General features: G+C 37.0%; 1 protein-coding gene and 1 pseudogene across 1 annotated transcript; one reads left to right on the plus strand and one right to left on the minus strand.

Annotated features, from left to right (window-relative positions):
* Nucleotides 1-1558: 1558 nt before the first annotated feature.
* Nucleotides 1559-15862, plus strand: LOC129512793 (butyrophilin subfamily 1 member A1-like). The gene is made up of 8 exons (XM_055330334.1): nucleotides 1559-1880; nucleotides 12351-12632; nucleotides 12751-12918; nucleotides 13283-13303; nucleotides 13399-13425; nucleotides 14237-14263; nucleotides 14475-14501; nucleotides 15207-15862. The coding sequence occupies exons 1-8, from the start codon at nucleotides 1574-1576 to the stop codon at nucleotides 15860-15862; spliced, it is 1515 nt and encodes a 504-aa protein (XP_055186309.1). The 5' UTR covers nucleotides 1559-1573.
* Nucleotides 15863-18669: 2807 nt separating this feature from the next.
* Nucleotides 18670-18987, minus strand: LOC129513031 (peptidyl-prolyl cis-trans isomerase FKBP1C-like; annotated as a pseudogene).
* Nucleotides 18988-20640: the final 1653 nt, after the last annotated feature.

The following is a 20640-nucleotide window of genomic DNA, read 5'->3' on the forward strand; positions in this document are numbered from 1 at the left end:
ACAGATCAAAGTTTGCTTTCTTTAACTTATTTTACTTTCAGTTTTGAGTGTGTCAGGGTGGCCAAAGAGAAGTGTACTGCTGGGAGATTCCCGTGCCGTGGGGTGTCTTTCTCTCAGTTGTTTGAACTACCTTAAAAAACTACCCCAGGCTTCCTCCTGGGCTCCATGTTTTGTAAAGTCTGATATCCAGTGGGCATTTTGGAGAAAGTCTCACGGGAGACACCTGTGGGCAGCCAAGAACAGGTAAGTGGGAGGAATGGCAGAGAGTATTTATCCCTGGTGCCTGTGGCCATGAGTCTAGGAAGTTTCAGGACGCCTTTATCTCTGTAAGAAGAATTTAAAAGATGTGAGTGTTGCATTTTATGGGTGATGGGCAAGAGAGAGAGAAGTGAGAGCATTTGGGCAAGGATCCTAGGGGTTGGCAGAGAACAGGCCACGTTATATATGCTCACATTCTAGAATTCTAGGAATGTGGGGAGAGTGGAAATCATTGAGGCCAAATTAATGTTTGTGCTAAAGTCATCTCTTTCTGTGATTGTTCACTGCCTCCTCACTGTCTCTTTGTCTCTTTATCCCCTGGACAAAGTGTTCTTGAGTTAGAAAAAGAGTTCAGAGAAATTGTGGACAGATTTATCACTGTAGAACATGGCTGTTGAGATGAAGACTGTTTCCTTGAAAAAGGGAAACAAAAGGTATTTTTTTGTGACTGTTAAAACTTCTGTAATATTGCCTGGGAGAGACACACAACAGATGTTTGAGAGCTTCTGGAAGCCATTTCCTAGAATCACTGTGAACTGCCTTAACTGTGATTGTTTTTACTTTATGAATCCCATTTTTGTCTTCAGTCCAGCTATTTTCAGACCTTACTCTGTGTCATACTGTTGTCTACTCTGGGAAAGATGGTGAATTCCCTGGACTCCTCTCTGCTAAGAGATTTCTTCTCTATCCTACTTCTCCAGGTATCCATGTGGGGCTCCGGTAAGAATATTTAGTATTTTATATTATTAGATTCTCTTATTCTTAAACAGAAGGATTAAATTACTCCAGCACTACTCCTATATGCCTCGGTTAATTCTAAATCCCTCATTTTGGTATAATGATTTATCTGCCCACACACGAGGGCAAATAAGTCATTACATGGTTACTTTAGAGAGAAGGAGCAGGTGGAATTATTTGACTAATTTCTTCTAATTCACTCAGGTCTCTGCTTCATGGAGAATGCATTTTCTGATGCCCAAGACCTAATTAAAAACTCTGGTTTCATGATTTCCCAGCATTATCCCCTCCTCCTTCATAGAATGATCACCATTGCAATTTAAAAAATCATTTGTCTAACAAGAGGTTACCTATTGACTGGGTGGAGATCCTTTTTGTCTTGTTCACTGCCATCTTCAGCCTGAATGTGTGCTGCAGAGAAGTGGTGAATGAATGGCAGAATGTCTGCGGGGTTCTACTGGGCCAGTAATGCTGCTGTGTTCCAAAATGCCCAGGCAGTTCATTGATATTCTTTTCACTGTGACTCTATTCCACAGATTCATTCTTGGTTATCGGCCCCTCCGAGCCAATTGTGGCCATGCTGGGCACTGACACGGTGCTGCCCTGTCGTGTGTCCCCAGCCCTGAATTTGGAGAGCATGGAGCTGAGGTGGTTCCGCTCCCAGTTCTCCGAGGCTGTGTATGTGTATAGGAATGGAATGGAGCAGGCTGGAGAGCAGCTGGTAGATTTCAAGGGGAGAGCAGAGCTGGTGAAAGATTACATCACTGAGGGAAGAGTAGCTGTGAGAATCTACAGTCTCCGGATCTCAGACAATGGAATGTACAAGTGTTTTTTTAAAAAAGACAGTGACTTTGAAGTAGCCACTTTGGAGCTGAAGGTGATTGGTGAGTAATTACCAGAGAATACTGATCACTCTACAGGAATGTAAGTGTTCTGCATTTGATTTCAGGGGAAGATGATGAATAGGACAGAGACGAAAAGGCAGATATTCTTGGAGCTGGTCAACATCCTTGACATTGGATTTAACCTGAAATTCTCCTAATCTATTTATACATTTATTGTACTGTAGTTTAAAATTCAATGACTTCCATAAATATCTACCATAAAAATAGATCATTTATTTCCCTGGTATGTCTCTCCCTGCACATTTTGAAGGAAGGCACCATGATTACCAAAATGTACCATTACTCTCAGAGACCGGAATCCCAGTTGGCTGCTGTGATGGACAGAGGTTCAGCTGGGAATGTCAATGGTAGAGTCTTGAATGCACTGTTTGAAGGAAGTGACTGTGGTGGTTGTGACAGAGTGGACTGGGATTGCAGAGAACAAAAGTTGTCATCAGAGGATTGAGGCCAGAAAATAACCAATGCACAGTGGCTAAGTGAAGCAGGAGTAGCTATTGGGGAATAGAAAGGTTCTTGAAGAGAATGGCCAGTGTGAAAAGCTGGAATGGACTGAGATTGGTCCACAGGACATTGACTTGGCCACTCTAAGGTTTATCATCATTGGTATTGTTTCATTTTTAATTATAATAAAATTATAACTCATTGGCTTGAACTCAAACAATTCAGAAACATGAAATATAAATTGATAATCCTTCATTTCCCTTCAGTATTCCTTTTTCTACTCCAAAGTAACTATTAATTGTTCTATGTCCTTTCAATTATCTCTCTTTTTAATATATTTATATAAAGATATCAATAATTGCATATTATAATATGATAAACATATTATATAATATTATTATATATTATATAATATCTTGATATATAATATATGTCAATATCATAATATTATGTATTTATGTAGCAGACCTTAATCACTGTCCTAAATCCATCTTTAAAATGTTTATATTAACTTGTTTAAAGACAAAATTGAATCTTTGAGCCCTCAGCCAATCAGGCTAGGGTGAATTTTTGTCTTAGTTCTTACTGGAGCTTCCAGATCCTCTCCCCATGAGTAATAACTGTGCAAAGGCCCTATGTGGCCCAAAGCATTCAGGAGTTAGCTCCAGTCTTCGGCCCTCTCTGGTTGGTCCTAGGAGGCCCATTGTCCCAGGTTTTGTTACATCTCTCCCGTTGACTCCAAAGATTAAATCACAGATATTATTAGACTTACAAAAAAGAGATTTTATTTATTTATTCAGAGAGAAGAGCCCAATGCAGGGTGCCATCTCAGATCATGACCTGAACTGAAATCAAGAGTCAGATGCTTAACTGAATGAGCCACCAAGACACCCCTATTAAAGACTTAGATGCAGCACATCAAGAAGCACCTGAGGACCTCTATCTCTTTATTAGGTTTTGAGAAATGTCTCATTGTTATCAAAGCTTCCTTCATTGATATGCTTTTCCCCACCTGTATTACACAATTGCTTTCACTAATTTGTGCCTAAAAAAAACAAAAACAAAAACATAAAGACACTAGAGAATCCCTTATTACAGAGATAAAAGAACTAAAATCATGTCAAGCTGAAATTAAAAATATTATAACCAAGATGCAAACAAAAATGGAGGCCATAAAAACAAGGGTGGAGCAGAGGTTCGAATAGGTGATATAGAAGATGAATTTAAGGAAAATAATGAAGCGAAAAAGAAGAGGGAAAGAAAGGTAATGGATTATGAAGGTAGACATAGGGGACACAATGACTTAGTAAAAGATAATAATATTTGTATTATAGGAGTCCCAGAAGATGAAGAGGGAGATAAAGAGACAGAAGGTTTATTTCCACAGATTATAGCTGAAAACTGCCTTAATCTGGGGAAGGGTACAGACATCAAAATCAAAGAAGCACAGAGAACACCCACTAAATTCAACAAAAGCTGGCCATTGCCAATAAACATCATAGTCAAATTCATAAAATAAACAGACAAATAAAGAATTCTGAAAGCAGCAAGGAAAAACAGGTGCTTACTCTAAAAGGTAAGGCAGATGAGATTAGCAGCTAATCTCTCCACAGAGATTTGGCAGGCCAGAAAAGAGTAGAAGGGAATATTCAATATGATAAATGGGAAAAATATGACACCAAGAATTCTTTATCTAGAAGGCTGTCATTCAGAATAGAAGGAGAGATAAAGAGTTTTCCAGACAAACAAAAACTAAAGGAGTTTGTGACCAGTAAACCAGCCTTGCAAGAAATTTTAACGGGGACTCTTTGGAGAAAAAAACAAAAACAAAAACAACAAAGATAGAAAGGACCAGACAACATCACTAGAAACACTAATTCTATAGGTAAAACAATGGCACTAAATTCATATCTTTTAAAAAATACATGCAAGTAAATGCAAATGAAAGCATGACAGTCCAAAACCCAAACCAATGCTACTTTGGGATACAGCAAAAGTAGTCCCAAGAGGGAAGTATATTATAATATAAGTCTATCTCAAGAAGCAAAAGCATCTCAAATACACAAACTAACTTTATGACAAAAGGAGCTAGAAAAAGAGCAAATGAAGCCTAAAGTTAGCTAAAGAAGAGAAATAATAAAGATTAGAGCAGAAATAAATTCTATAGACACAAACAAAAAACAGTAAAACAGATAAATGAAACTAAGAGCTGCTTCTTCAAAAGAATTAATAAAATTTATAAACTCCTACCCAGACTTATCAAAAAGAAAAGAGAAATGACCCACATAGATAAAATCACCTATGAAAAAGGAGAGATCATGACCAACACCAAAGGAATATAAACAAATAAAATATTATGAAAAATTATATGCCAACAAACTGGGCAATCTGGAAAAAATGGACAAAATCCTAGAAGCTTGCAAACTACTAAAACTGAAACAGGAAGAAATAAAAAATCTGAACAGACCCATAACCAACAGAGAAATTGAGTCAGTAATAAAAAATAAAATCTCCCAATAAAAAGAAGTCAAATGGCTTCCCAGGGGAATTTTACCAAACATTTAAAGAGGGGTTAGTGCCAATTCTTCTGAAACCGTTCCCAAAAATAAAAATGGAGGGAAAACTTCCAAACTCATTTTATGAAGCCAGTATTACCTTGATTCCAAAACCAAAGACCCACTACAAAGGAAAATTACAGATGAATATCCCTGGTGGACATGGATACAAAAATTCTCAATAAAATGCTAGCAAATCAAATTCAACAGTACCTGGAAAGTATTCACCATGATCAAGTGGGATTTATTCCTAGACTGTAAGGGTGGTTCAACATTTGCAAATCAATACTGTGCTATACCATATTAATAAAAGAAAGGATAACAACCATATGATCTTTCAATAGATATAGAAAAAAATAACATTTGACAAAATACAGCATCCTTTCTTGGTAAAAATCCTCAACAAAGTAGGAATAGAGCGAACATACCTTACCATCATAAAGTCCATATGTGTAAGACCCACAGCTAGTTTCATTCTCAATGGGGAAAAACTAAGAGACTTCCCATACAGGCAGGAACAAAACAAGGGTGTCCACTGTCACCATTACTATTTAACATAGTACTGGAAATTCTCAGCAATCAGACAATAAAAGGGGAAAAGAGCATCCAAATTGTCAAAGAAAAGGTCAAACTTTCACTATCTCCAGACAACATGATACCCTATGTATCATGAAAGACCTACCTGAAAGACTCTACCAAAATATTGCTAGAATTCATACATGAATTCAAGAAAGTCACAAGATATAAAATCAATGTGCAGAAATCTATTACTTTTTTATACAACAATAATGAAGCCACAGAAGAAGAAATCAAGGAATCAATCCCACTGTTTTTGATTTGCACCAAAAACCAATAAGATACCTAGGAATAAATCTAACTAAAGAAGCAAAAGTTCTGTACTCTGAAAACTCCAGAAGACTAAAGAGGACACACACACAAGAATGGAAAAACATTCCATGTTCATGGATTGGAAGAACAAACATTATTAAAATGCCTATACTGCCCAAAGCAACCTACACATTTAATGCAACCCTATAAAAACACCACCAACATTTTTCACAGAGCTAGAACAAACAATCCTAAAATTGGTATGGAACCACAAAAGACCCCAAATAGCCAAAGCAATTCTAAAAAAGAAAAACAAAACTGGAGGCATCACTATCCCAGAATTCAAGCTATATTACAAAGCTGTAGTCATCAAGACAGTATGGTGCTGGCATAAAAAAAAAAAAAAAAGACTCATAGATCAATGGAACAGAAAAGAAAACCCAGAAATGGTCAACTAATCTTCAACAGAGCAGAAAAGAATTTCCAATGGAGAAAAGATAGTCTCTCCAACAAACGGTGTTGGGAAAATTGGACAGCAACATGCAGAAGAATGAAACTGGACCACATTCTCACACCATACACAAAACTAAATTAAAAATGGATTAAAGTCCTAAATGTGAGACAAGAAACCATCAAAATTCTAGAGAACACAGGCAGAAACTCTTTGACCTTGGCCTGAACAACTTATTAGATACATTATCACAGGCAAGGGGAACAAAGGAAAATGAACTAATTGGGACCTCATCAAGATAAAAAGCTTCCTCATAGCAAAGGTAGCAATCAATGAAACTAAACGGCAGTCTATGGAATGGGAGAAGATATTTGCAAATGACATGTCTGATAAAAGATTAGCATCCAAAATCTACAAAGAACTTATCAAACTCAACACCCAAAAAACAAACAACCCAGATAAAAAAAATGGGCAGAAGAAATAAGCACATACCTTTTCAAAGAAAGCATCCAGATAGCAACAGACACATAAAAAGATGCTCAGCATGACTCATCATCAGGGAAATACAAATCAAAACCACAATGAAATTCCAACTCACACCTCTCAGAATGGCTAAAATTAACAACACAAGGAACAATAGGTTTTGGTGAGGATATGGAGAAAGGGGAATTCTCTTACACTGTTGGTGGGAACGCAAACTGGTGCAGCTACTAGGGAGAACAATGCTGAGATTCTTTAAAAGTTAAAAATAGAACTACCCTCCAATCCAGCAATTGTACTGCTAGGTATTTACCCAAAGGATACAAAAATATAGATTCAAAGGAATACATGCACCCCAATATTTATAGCATCATCATCAACAATAACCAAACTATGGAGATTGTCAAATGTCCATTGACTGATGAATAGATAAAGAAGATGTGGTATATACATACAATGGAATATTACTTAGCCATCAAAAATGATGAGATCTTGCCATTTGCAGCAATGTGGATGGAGCTAAGTGAAATAAGTCAGAGAAAGATAAATACCTATGATCTTATGTATATGTGGAATTTAAGAAACAAAATAGATGAGCAGGCAGGAGAAGGAAATATAGAGTGAGAGAAAGGGAATCAAATCATGAGAGACTCTTAACCATACAGAATAAACTGGTGGTTGATGGAGGAATGTGGGTGGGGGGGTAGATTAGATGGGTGATGAAAATTAAGGAGGGCACTTACTTGTAATGAGCACTGGGTGTTGTATGTAAGTAATGAATCACTGAATTTTACTCCAGAAACCGTTACTGCATTCTAAATTAACTACTTAAAATTTAAATTTAAAAAATTAAAAACAATTTTTAAAATGGAAAAAAATAAACTGACTTTGTTGAGGGTATTAATCATGAATGGATGTTGTACTTTGTCAAATGCCTTTCTGTATCTATTGAAATGATCATATGGTTCTTTATCTTTCTTTTATTAATGTGGCATAACATGTTGATTGATTTTCAAATATTGAACCACCCTTGCAACTCAGGAATAAATAGCACCTGATCGTGGTGAACAATTTTCTTTAATGTATTGTTGGATATGGTTTGCTAGTATTTTACTGAGAATTTTCCCATCCATGTTTATCAGGGATATTGACCTGTAGTTCTCTTTTCCAGTTGAGTCTTTATCTGGTTTTGGTGTCAGGGAAATGCTAGCCTTATTGAATGAATTTGGAAGTTTTCCTTACTATTCTATTTTTGAAATATTTTGAGAAGAATAGGTATTAACATTTCTTGAAATGTTTGGTAGATTTCACCCATGAAGCCATCTGGACCTGGACTTTTGTTTGTTGGGACTTTCTTGATTACTGATTCAATTTCTTCGCTGGTTATCAGTCTGTTCATGTTCTGTTCTATTTCTTCCTGTTTCGGTTTTGGTAGTTTATATGTTTCTAGGAATTTATTGGCAAATCGTTTTTCATAATGTCATTTTATAATCATTTGTATTTCTGTGATGTTGGTTATTATTTCTCCTCTCTCATTTATGATTTTATTTACTGGGTCCTTTCTCTTCTTTTTGATAAGTCTGGCTACAGGTTCACCGATTTTAATTTCTTAAAGGAATCAGAACATGATTTCATTGATACATTCTATTGTTTTTTTAGTTTCCATATCTTTTATTTCTTCTCCATTCCTTTTTTTTTTTGAGAGTGAGAGCACGTGGGGGAGGAACAGAGAGAGAGAGAGAGAGAGAGGATCTAAAGCAGACTCCATGCCAAGTGCAGAGCCCAATGAGGGGCTTGATCTTGACCCTGAGATCATAACCTGAGCTGAAATCAAGAGTCAGATGCTTACACCACTGAGCCAACCAGGTGCCCCTGCTGTATTCTTTATTATTGCCTTCCCTTTACTGTCTTTGGGCTCCATTTTTTTTCCTTACCTCCTTATCATATATGGTTAGGTTGGTTATTTGAGATTTTTCTTGCTTGTTAGGGTAGGCTTGTATTGCTATATACTTCCATGTTAGGACTGCTTTTGCTGCATTCCAAAGGTTTTGAACCATTGTGTTTTCATTTTCATTTGTTTCCATGTATTTTTCATTTATTCTTTGATTTCCTGGTTGACCCATCCATTGCTTATTAGCATGTTGTTTAAGCTTTGACTGCTGCATTTTGCTCATGACCATTTTGCTTTTTTTTTCCTTTGATTTGTGGTCTTTCCGGATTTTTTTCTTGTGGTTGACTCCATTTCATAGCATTGTGCTCAGAGAAGTTGCACGGCATGACTTCAATCTTTTTGTATGTGTTGAAGCCTGATTTGTGACCTAATATGTGGTCTATTCTGGAAAATGTTCCATATGCAATTGATAAGAACATGTATTTTGCTATTTTAGGATGAAATGTTCTGATTATATCTATTAAGTCCATCTGATCCAGTGTGTCAATCAAAGCCATGGTTTCCTTGTTAATGTTTTGTTAAGATAATCTGTCCCCTCTTATTATTGTATTATAATCAATTAGTTCCTTTACGTTTGTTCTTATTTTATATATTTAGTAGCTCCCATGTTGGGTGCATAAATATTTACAATTATTAGATCTTCTGGTTGGATTGTCCAATTTATTATGATGTAATACCCTTCTTTATCTCTTATTACAGTCTTGGTTTTAAAGTCTAGTTTGTCCCATCTAAGTATTGCTACTCTAGACTTCATTTGACATCCAAATGCATGGTAAATGTTTCTCCATTATGTCACTTTCAATCTACAGGATTGAAAGGACTAATGAAATTCAGCCATTCTGTTTTCTAAGCCAATGGCTTTGGGGAAATGTGCTCCTCTCTCTCTCTCCCATGCTTCTCCATGACTATGGCCCCCTCCTCTTCATAGCATCATGATCCCTTTCTCCTCGAAGTCACATGTCCCAAACCCTTACATAGTTCAATGTGGCTCTCATCTCCCTTTAATGGTGGAGTTTGTTCTGTCATCCTTCAGGTCAATTTCTGGGGTATTTAGGATGATTTAATAATTCTCTAGTTGTGTTCACGGGACAAGGTGAGCCTAGGGTCCTCCTACTCATCAGCCATCTTCTTCTTTCCAATGGAAATTTGTTCCTCTTAATCTTTTTTACCAGTTTCTCCCATCCCTACTCCCTTCCCTTCTGGCAACTGCCAGTTTGTTCTCTGTATTTATGAATTCATTTTTTTGTGTGTTTTGTTTATTTTTTCACTTGTTTTTAGATCCTACATATAAGTGAAGTCATGTAATATCTTTCAATTGTAGAAGTTTAGAAGTATTACACAGTCTTAACTATCAACATTACCTTTTATGTCTTCTTAGTTTTTTAGTGCTCTTAGATGTACTCCTGTATACCAACATAACAAAAATATCTCACCTTCCTTTCTTCTAATATCTTTTCAGCAAATATACTGAAATGTAACATATGCAGAGAATTTACTACTGATTTTAAATGTGACACATAATGAATATTCACAAAGTGAACACACCTGACAAACCAGCACCCAAATCAAGAAAGAGAGTTTAGTTAGAATCTAGGAAAATCCATTTTTTTTCCTTTTCAATATGATTTCCTCAAGGGTAATCAGTATTTTGATTTCTAATTTCATAGATTAGTTTTTGTCTGTTTTTGAATTCACATATGTGGGCTCTTTTATGTCTGGCATTTTTTACCATTATATTTGTGAGATTTTTCTATGTGGTTAAGTGTATATAGTTTTAGTTCATTTCTATCTCACTTTTATTGCATTGATTTTTACATTTAGATCTTTAATTTATGTAAGTATTATTTTGGTATTAAACTTTATAGAATCCTCAAAATATTTGTTCCTAATTATTTTCGCTCACTTCTATGCTATTAGCAAATGATGTAGAAAATCTGTACTGATTTACAAATGCATATTTTCCATATACTCATAGATATCAGGGAAAATTATAAATTATCTATGTGTTCATAATTTATCTGTTTATTTCTTTGACAATATAATAGTGTTTCCATTTTTAAAACGTATTCTCTGCCCAAACTTCTTATTTGCAATGTTTTTCTTCATTTTTGCATATGTTAGGCCTATCTTAAATTAATACCTCTGATTTGATTTTATCTGACAAGATATCTATAGGCTTATTTTATCCATCTTCATTATGATAGAAGAATCTAAGTCTAGTAGGTCTTGAAGGAAAGAGTAACAAACTCTCCTGAGCCGTTACTGTGATCTCACTCTAGTATCTTCTAAGTAGGAAGTCAAAGCTTTCACAGTTCCAAACATAGCTTCATAGAAGTCATGCTATTTTTTCAGTACCTTTCCCATAACTGTTCATTGACCAATGGATATAAAGTCCAAAGTTTAGAAACAGTTGGTTGATTGTATATCTAGACTTACCTTCTGTTCAGTTAAACTTTGCCTAGTACAGCTGCTTCTATGCTCAGGAATGAGCATGCCTTTCTGTTCCTCTTTTTCAACATAGTTATAGTTTTTGCTTATTTCAACTTGGAGATTCAATGGTTATATTCTTCCATGAGACACAAGGTCTATTTTGTCTAATAATATTTGCTTCCTAAGCTTTGACTGCTGCATTTTGCTCATGACCAGTTTCTTTTTTTCCCCTTTGATGTCTTTCTTCCTATTTTCTCTTCCAATTTCACCCATCCCCCCACCCTTCCCTTCTGGTAACCATTAATATGTTCTGTATAGTTAAGAGTCTGTTTTTCTCATGACAAGTTTCACTCACTTCTATTAATTTTCTTTGTTCAAGAGATTTGGCAACTCCCTTAAGCAATTCTGAGGACTGTCTTTTAGATTGCTTTCTGTTTTTTAGAAGTGTATCCCTCCCAGGCAGGTTGGGATCTGATAGTTTAAATTATTAATTTCATTATAATTTTTAGCCAAAAAAAATCTCTGAGGGTTCTAAGATATTTTCTATATCTGAGTGATCAGAGTAGGACTGAGCCAGATCTAATAGGATCCATGTCATGAGATATTAAGTTTAAAAAAGACAAAATAATATATAGCCTTAAATGCCAGGATAGTAATATAATGTTTTAATATAGGTGCTGGTGACATGGATCCACTAGTATACCCACTAGTAGACTGTACAAAGTTGAAGAGAAGAAATATGAAAAGAAATAAATGAGAGTGGAAAAGTTAAATAATATATATATATATATATATATATATATATATATATCCTTCCATGGAATAACTGCACCTGGCCACCTTCATCTTTTAGATGCTCTCTACTCAGAGGAACAAAGTAAACTTGGAAAACATTACAAAATGAGATGTTTAAGGTAGTGATTACAAGACTCAATTGAATCACAGAAAAGTAGTCTTCCTTAAAGCTTCAATAAGTGGAATAGATAGATAGATATAGGTATATTGGTGTTTTCCTGAAAGAACATAAAACATTGGTAAAATTTACTCCGCCTTTTTCCTTTTATGACCAATTGCAGGTGTGTGTGAGTAGAGCAGGTGTGATAAGCATCACTATGGAATCCTAGTATCAGCTTCAAATTTCTTGATATCCAGCCACAGTTACACATTTATCTCATGAGAGAAGAAAAGAAACTCTCTTCCCACCAAGAATGATGATGCTTTGTCCATATCCCCACACTGATGTTACTGTGTAAGATTAGGGACTCCGGACCAAAAGTGTCCAGGTTTCAAATGAATGACTTTCTCCTCTCCAGGTCTGGGTTCTGGTCCTCATGTTTTCATGGTAGGTCCAGAAGATAAAGGAATAAGGCTGACATGCAGAGGCAAGGGATGGTTTCCTCAGCCTGAGGTACAATGGACAGATGCAAGGGGAGAGAAGATACCATCTCTCTCTGAGGACGAGACCCAAGATGATGATGGGTTGTTTCAAATAGAGGCATCCCTCATTGTGAGAGACAGTTCAAAGACAGAAGTATCCTGCTCCATGAAGAACCCTTTCTTTGGACAAGGACAGGTGGAAACCATTTCTATTCCAGGTCAGTGTTGTTCATTTGGGGGACAGAATAAGAGTAAGGAGGGAATATTTAGGAGCTGGGATGGGACAGGATTATTTTGTATATGTTTTTAATCAGGTTTTGGGGGCTTCTGTATCAGAATCCTTCTTCCCTAGGACCTCTCCTTGGAAGATAGCATTTGCTGGGACTTTCCTCATACTTGGGGGTTTTGTGGTTGCTGTTATGTTTTTGGCCTGGAAACAACAACAGGAGAAGAGAAGAGTACGGGAAGTCCAGAAGGAAAGAAAGGAAGAAAGCAAAGCCAAAGGTAAAACTGTGAATCGGAGTTGGTGGGATCTATGAATTTATGAGTTTGTTAGCTGTGCATATGGATGGAATCTTTTGGAAAATAGAAACATGATTGTACTTACCTAGAGCCCCAAGACTTCCAGCAAGACATGAAGCCAAGGACCTTTATGAGAAAAAATATTATAATATAGTCCAATGGAAAGAGAAAACTCACTGGTATAAACATGGAGTTAGAAAAAATGGTTATAGTATTCTCAGGGTGAATTTCTTGATCTAGGTATATGGAAGTAGCATTCAGGATCTGGGTGTAAGTAACACAGTCTAGAAAATAAACCTTGGACTTGTTATCTATAAAATGTTTTGTTACTTTCTTTCCTTTTTAGAACTGCTTGAAAAAGAGCTTGGTAAGTTTTCCATTTTTCTTTGTTCTAGTAAATGAAATAGAGTCCCTACTGCATGCTGTGTATTTTGCATCTCACAGGTTATTATTCCTTTTCAGTCAAAAGGAAGCAATTGTATCAGCAAGGTGAGTTATATCAATGTTATAGTTGGACCCATCATCTCATCTGTCCCTCTGTTCTGATCATCTCCCGTTCACCTTGCTAGTGAGGGAAGAATTCCCTACTCTAAGTAAGATAAGGTGGTTATATACAGGGCACTCAACACTGGACATATGAGCTTGACAGCAGTTTAGTGATCACCTATACTCACACTCTGGGGGAGGAGGACACGACAAGTCATGTGGAACCACATGTCGCACTTGGAAACAGAGTGAAGCAGCAGGGGCTGAGGGAGATAAGCTTTTTAGTAACAACAAGATGAGGTGCTACTGGTTTCTGTGGAAATGTGTGACTGGCTTGTTTGAGAAATTTTGCAGGCTGACAGGGAAGTGAAACTCATTAGTTTGACGACCAGGGCGGGTTCAGCTGGCTTGACTGATAGGAAAATTAGTTGAGTGTGAAGTTTTTCCTGCTGAGTGGAGACATATCTGGTGAGAGCAGGAGAGCTTACAGGCATTTAGAGCCGTTTGAGGCTTAAAGACATCAGCACATGAAATTTTAGGCTTTACAGTACACTCTCCCAAAGTTTATCTTCTCCTCTCCCAAATGAATCAGAACCTCATATTTTATCACAAGTATGTTAGTGCAATGTGGAAAATGTGAGAAATAGAACAGGAGATTAAAGAAGACAAATACCCCAGAATTGTCATTGAGGTGATGAACACAAAAATATAGCACTATCATACATCTTCATATTTTAGAGGGTTGCAGCAGTTTAATACCCTAGAGTGAAGGGACTATTAATGGGAGAATCTAATTCCTTTTTTTTTATTTCAGACTGGAGAAAAGCAAAATTATATGCTGGTGAGTAATTGATGTTGTCTTAGGACTTCAGACACCTCAGAATTTCATGAGGCATATCCAGGGCAATTTTCAGAGATGTGCTATATTCTGGAAATTTTATTTTGAAGGTAGTTAGGAGTCCAAAAAAATAAGGGAATAAGAGTAAAGCATCCAACTAGTTGAGAAGACATGTTTTTGATATAGTTTCCCATATAATTTTTTTTCTTTTTAGACTGGAGAAAGGAACAATTCAAAGTAGGTGAGTGACCTTATTATTTTGTCCCACATAATCTCTTCTATACAAACGAGAAAATCTTACATTTATATAAACTCCCAATAAAACCTGGTTGGGTATTCATTTCATGGCTTTCAGTTCAGTCTCAATCTCATGCTGAAATGTGAATAGATTTCTTACTTTTCTGGTATCATTCATTCATTCAGCTTTAATCTATAGAACTATTTAATTAAGGCCAAATAAATAAAGCAGATCTGATTTCTCACTTCGTGGGAAAGTACATGTACAAATTGTGATGAAGGTTATGAAGGAATAAGAGATTCCCATGAGAAAAAATGGTGGATTGAAGGCATTTCCCTGAGGAACTGACTTTAATCTGAGACTTAAGTGATATATATGGATTTATTCCTGTGAATAACATTGTGAACTGCAAGGGCAGTTCAGTCAGAAGGAAGTCTGTTACACCAACCTGAGACAAAGAAGAGCTTGTTGTATCCCAGTGTAAGTGGAAAAATCTTAGGGTCTTTCCATAACTAATTATTAGTTGATTATCAGTTTCTAGTGCATGTTACCATAGGAGATATGTGGATGGACACAAGACAGAACATAAATTGTTTTACCTCCTCCTCTGTGGCTCTCCCTCCTATTTTCTTTCATTCTCCTTTCCCTGTATTTGCATCTTTCCTAAGGCCACTGTGATATGACCTGTATTCCCCCCTATACCTGCAGCTGCTATTACTCTGGATCCAGAGAGCGCTCATCCCAATCTCATCCTATCTGAGAATAGAAAACAAGTTTCTTTAACGGAAAATGTTCCTCAGAACTGTGATGCTTCAGTATACCAAGGGCAAGAGGAATGTGAAGCCGTCTTCAGTGTTCTGGGCCGGAATTGCTTTAACACAGGAAGACATTACTGGGAGGTACAAGTCAATATGGGGACAGTAGCTGGACCTGTAAATAAATGGGCTGTGGGTGTTTGCTCAAATACAGTAAGAAGAGAGGGGTGGTTTGTAGAAGGTCCAGAGAAGAATATCTGGGCGGTAGCATATGAGAAAGGAGAAGTCAAGTTTCCTACCTCCCCAGAGTCTCTGTCACTGAAGCAGCATCCTCAAAGGATAGGAGTTTTCTTGGACTGGGAAGATGGAGATGTGTCATTTTACAACATGGTTGATGGGTCCCACATCTGTTCCTTTACTGGACTTACCTTCTATGGGACCCTCTGTCCTTATTTTAGCCTTCGGGGCACTGGCACATCTGTGACCATCTGCTCAGGTTTAGATTACACTGAAAATTGTCCTGATTCTTCTCCAAATACCTCTGTAACTCATTTAAAGAGTTGTGATACAGGTGCCCCCCAAGAAGCTAAGCCTCTATTACTTCCATAAGAAGTGTCAGCACATGTGCTCAGGCTTCTAGTGGTATGTTCTCCAAGAAAACTGTCCCTGTGTGGAGAGTAGGTCAGCTTCACTAAGTATGATTTCAACCCCTTCCAGAGAAGAAGAGGCAAAAAGAGGAATGGAACAACTGCAAAATGTCTGAGGGAATGTCCTCTCGTGTTATTTTTGGGGAAATAGAGCGTCTTTTTGAGTACCAACAATTTGTCCCAAGAAAATTCCAAACAAATGCATGATCTCTCTTCTGTTCTAGCACTCAGTGTGTATTGAAATAAACATTTTTTGAAATAAATATTTTAAAAGGTACATTTTAAGATAAATATCTCTCTTCTTACTATTTTCATATGAAGGAAGGATGGTGTTTGAAGGGAAGAATCATAGTTGAGTGAATTCTTAATACATGTTACTAATGTTGGAGATACACAAATTTATTCAAGTCTTGTGAAAATTAATAGTTCAGTTTGCCTTTCTTCAGGTCCATGCCCATCAACCTCTAAACCTAGAGTTTGCCATGGAGTGGGAAGGATGGATGTAGAACTATAAACCATTTGATCAGAATCCCAGGCCTTCTGTGAGGGAAATCACACACACACACACACACACACACACACACACACACACACCCCACATATATTTTTAAACAAAATCTCATTGGTTAGTAAGTACTGAATTGTGTCCTATATGAATATATGAATGAAAAAGGAATTGATGGAACACCTGGGTGGTTCAGTGGTTGAATGTCTGCTTTTGGTTCAGAGTATGATCCTGGGTCTGGGGACTGAGTCCTGCATCGGGCTCCCTGTGAGGAGCCTGCCTCTCCCTCTGCCTATGTCTGCCTCTCTCCCTGTGTCTCTTATGAATAAATAAATAAATAAATAATATTTAAAAAAAGAAAAAGTAATTGATGTTGTTTGTGGTTTATATTTTCAGGGAAAAAATAGTCAAATATGTATGAAGAAATATTTGCAGACTTCATGGAGAAAGTCATTGCTAACACTGGCATATTTTTTTTTCTTTCTGACCATCTTCTTCTCACTATTGAGAGTTTCTTTGCCTTTAATGCAACTAAGGCTTCCCTAAGTTTATGTCTTCAAGGATGTAAAATATAAGCTTCTTTTGTTAAATGAGCCCCCTCTTCCTGGAGCTAGAAGGACCACTTAGATTTTTCTACACTTTTAACAGATCTTCAAACCACAACTCCCATTATCAATCTCTCTGGGAAAATATATCTTCTTAGCAAAATTTCATTGACAAACTTAGAGGTAAAACCAGTATTGGAACCTAGGGAGAATGAAACCAGAGCCCAGAATATTAACTTTACAGACAGTAAAGGGAGGAGTTATATAACAAGTAAGCAAAAATGAAGGCAAGACAGAGATAAATGAATAGTGGACAAATGTTAATAGCTATAATCAAATGGATTTAGTGGATGAGAAGGGATTTCTGGACATGAGAACCCTTTACATGGAGATAACCACAAAATAGGAACAAATGGGATTGGAATGATATAGAACAGAAAGGATAATGGGTTCCATTTTGGATATTTTACTTTTGTTACATACTCAGAACAATCAGCATGAAGTTTCCAAATGAGCTTTTAAATATCTCACCTGAAGAAACTAAATCCATATTTTGTTCTACAATGAGATTCCTTCACCTGTCATTCCTCCACTCATTTTTTTAGAAAAGTCAGCATAAACACTTTTATTGTAATTATAAAACTTGAAGCACTTATATAGTGTGGGGAGGTGTGAGATAGACAGCAATATCACTCACCAATCACTATACAGGACAGCAAAGAGGTGAGAGGGGGACAAAGAGCCAGAAAACCGAACTCAGCAGGGAAAGCTGAACATCAAAAACCAGGAGATGCTAAAGCTGTGATGACCAGCATCATTTTCTCAAGACAACACTCAAGGATTTGTCATGATGGCTGGGCTTTCATTGGGTGTCTACAAATAGCACCTTCAATTTAAACTTTCAATTAAAGTTCTTAAAATTTGGGAAGTGAAACTTGGATACCTATGAGATTATAAAAGTCTCCTAAATATCCATCAGAAAAAGCACAGAGTGGATAATAATAATAATAATAATAATAATAATAATACATCAGGCCACAAGGAAGGCTTCAGAGGGTCCTGCTGGCCTGAGGACAGATACCTGTAGTATCCAACATCTCAGTGAGAATGATCTACTTTCAAAAGGCATAGGGTTTAAGGGGAGGCTGGGAACAGTCAGCAGAGGCAAAGCTTCTTCCCCTCTCCACTTCAGTTTCAAGTAGAGCTTTTAATTAGACCCAAGGACATCCCTCAACTTGGAGAATAATTTGGCCCTCAACAGCACCTCAAATTTGCTATGACTTTGCTGTGCAGCAGCAAAAATGTTTAATATATAATAGATAAAATTTTCATCCAATAAAATAAAATATTCTTGCCTCCTCCCCTCCACCATCACCAATTTCTATCCTAAAGTTAACCCATTATTTGTGCTGTTAATACCTTACCAGTACTTAAGTGGAAACCTAGATCCAAAAGATTGAAACTGAACTTTCACCCCAAAACAAAAACAAAATAATATGATAAACTTAAGGTTTTGGCATATAGTTTAGTGTCGACACATAGAAAGGAGAAAGGGAAAGAGCAAAGCTGAGTGTCAGAACACATTCAGTCAGTGTCATGTTTATACAAAGAGTGTAGTGGAAAGTCAGGAAAACCTCCACAGGATTCATGCATGTGTCTAGATGCACCAGATTCCTCCAGGGACAGCGAATGGGGAACTCAGGAAGGACGCCATTCTTGTCATTCCAGTTTCAGAAGCTCTACGTCAAAGAGGAGAGTGGCATTTGGTAGGATGATGACTGGGTTCTTGGTTGCATCACACATAGATGTAGTCTGGGGATATAGTCAGTTTGGCTCTCTGACCCACACTCACATGGGTAACCAGCCTCAGATCACCTCCTGCTGCCTAACATAAACCTATAGAGCTTGTTTCTGTTCTTGGAAGAATCAAATTTCTTTTCATCTTCAAGTATCCCCAGGTAATGCACCATGTAGGTCTGACTATGCTTGGGGAAGGTGAGCCCAACTCTGGGGAGATGGTCTCACCTGCACTCCCATGGTGCCATGGTGGCAGACACTGATCAGGCAGACTGACGATCAGGTGACCTGGGGGCAGCTCCTTGACTCTCAAATGTTGTTGTTGTTGTTGTTAAGTAAGCTCTATGCCCACTTTGGGCCTGAAGTCAGGACTCAGAGATCAAGAGTCCCAGGCTTCTCCAACTGAGCCAGCCAGGTGCCCTTGCTCCTCCATTCATTTTAATGGGTTTTGTTCTTCTAAGCTTCGAGACTGGAGATCAAAAGCTAGAGGTGGGCAATGAAATAAAATATTAAGATTGATGTTCTATTGGAATCATAGTTGTAGAAATACCAGGGATAACATCATCCATCATATCCTTATCTCTAAGGATGGGTAAATCAACAAGCAATGAAGGGTCTCCAAGTAGCTCACAGTTCCTGACAAAGTAGTGACCATGAACTCACCACTTGACTCCATTAATTAAATATTTACTGCTGGACTGCTCTGGCAATCCCATTCTGAGTAAGCTCTATAAGGGAATAATAAGATATTCAAAAAACAAAGAGAAAGACTTTACTGGAATAAAGAACTATATTAGAGCAGGAATTATGCCTTGCTATGCATTTGATCTCTACAGTCCAGCACAGTGTACTCTAAAGATAAAATATTAAATAAATATCCTATTTATGAATCTATTCCTCTATTTCATAAATGTTTATTGATCAACTAATATATGTCACTCTTCTACTTTGTGATGATACACACACACAAAAATATCACTGCCCTAATGGAACTTAATGTCTACTAACAATGGGGAAAAAGTTCTGCAGAGAGGTTAACAAATTTGGTCTCTGGTTTCCTCTAGTCCTTTCCTTTAAACTGAGCTGCATCCAATCTATACATCTCTTCTGAGAGTCACCATGCTTTGCATGACTGCAACCAGCTCCCTATGCATTAGGAGTGACAGGGAGCTGGATCCTTGATGGGCCAATCCAGTCACTCATCCATCAGGCATAGTGACTGCATCAGTGATTGGAGTGTCTTGATCAAGCCACCAACATTCTCTTTCCTCATGGTTTTTCTTTTTTTTTTTATGATTTTATTTATTTATTCATGAGAGACACACAGAGAGGCAGAGACATAGGCAGAGGGACAAGCAGGTTCCATGCAGGGAGCCTGACGTGGGACTCGATCCTGGGACCCCAGGATCACGCCCTGGGTCAAAGGCAGGCACCAAACCGCTGAGCCACCCAGGCCCTCCCCCCCCCAAGGTTTTTCTAATTGACATTGGAACTGAGAAATTAAAATAATCCCCTATTTGGTGAGCTAAAGAAAAACATATTTCTTAATACATAGTGAAAGGATTTTACTGATAAACACAATTTTTTTGAGACCTTCCTAGGGAAAACCTATATATTTATATATTGGGCCTACACAAGCACATAAAACTAACATGCAAAAAGTTAGAGTGATCATGAAGGAAGACAAAAAAGAGGGGAGGTAGTTAACCTTTAGATTTTATCAAATAAAACATTTTTAGTTCATTAAATCAAAATAGAATAACATTAAAAATATTTTAAGAAAAAAATATTTTAAGGCAAAGTCAACACATTTACTAATAAATTTGACTTAAAAAATATAAAGGATATATAAGGGTGTATTAATGTACCAAAAGTGGTAAATCATTTGTCAAA

This window comes from Nyctereutes procyonoides, unplaced genomic scaffold (genome assembly GCF_905146905.1).
Source record: "Nyctereutes procyonoides isolate TBG_1078 unplaced genomic scaffold, NYPRO_anot_genome, whole genome shotgun sequence".
NCBI classification, from domain to species: domain Eukaryota; kingdom Metazoa; phylum Chordata; class Mammalia; order Carnivora; family Canidae; genus Nyctereutes; species Nyctereutes procyonoides.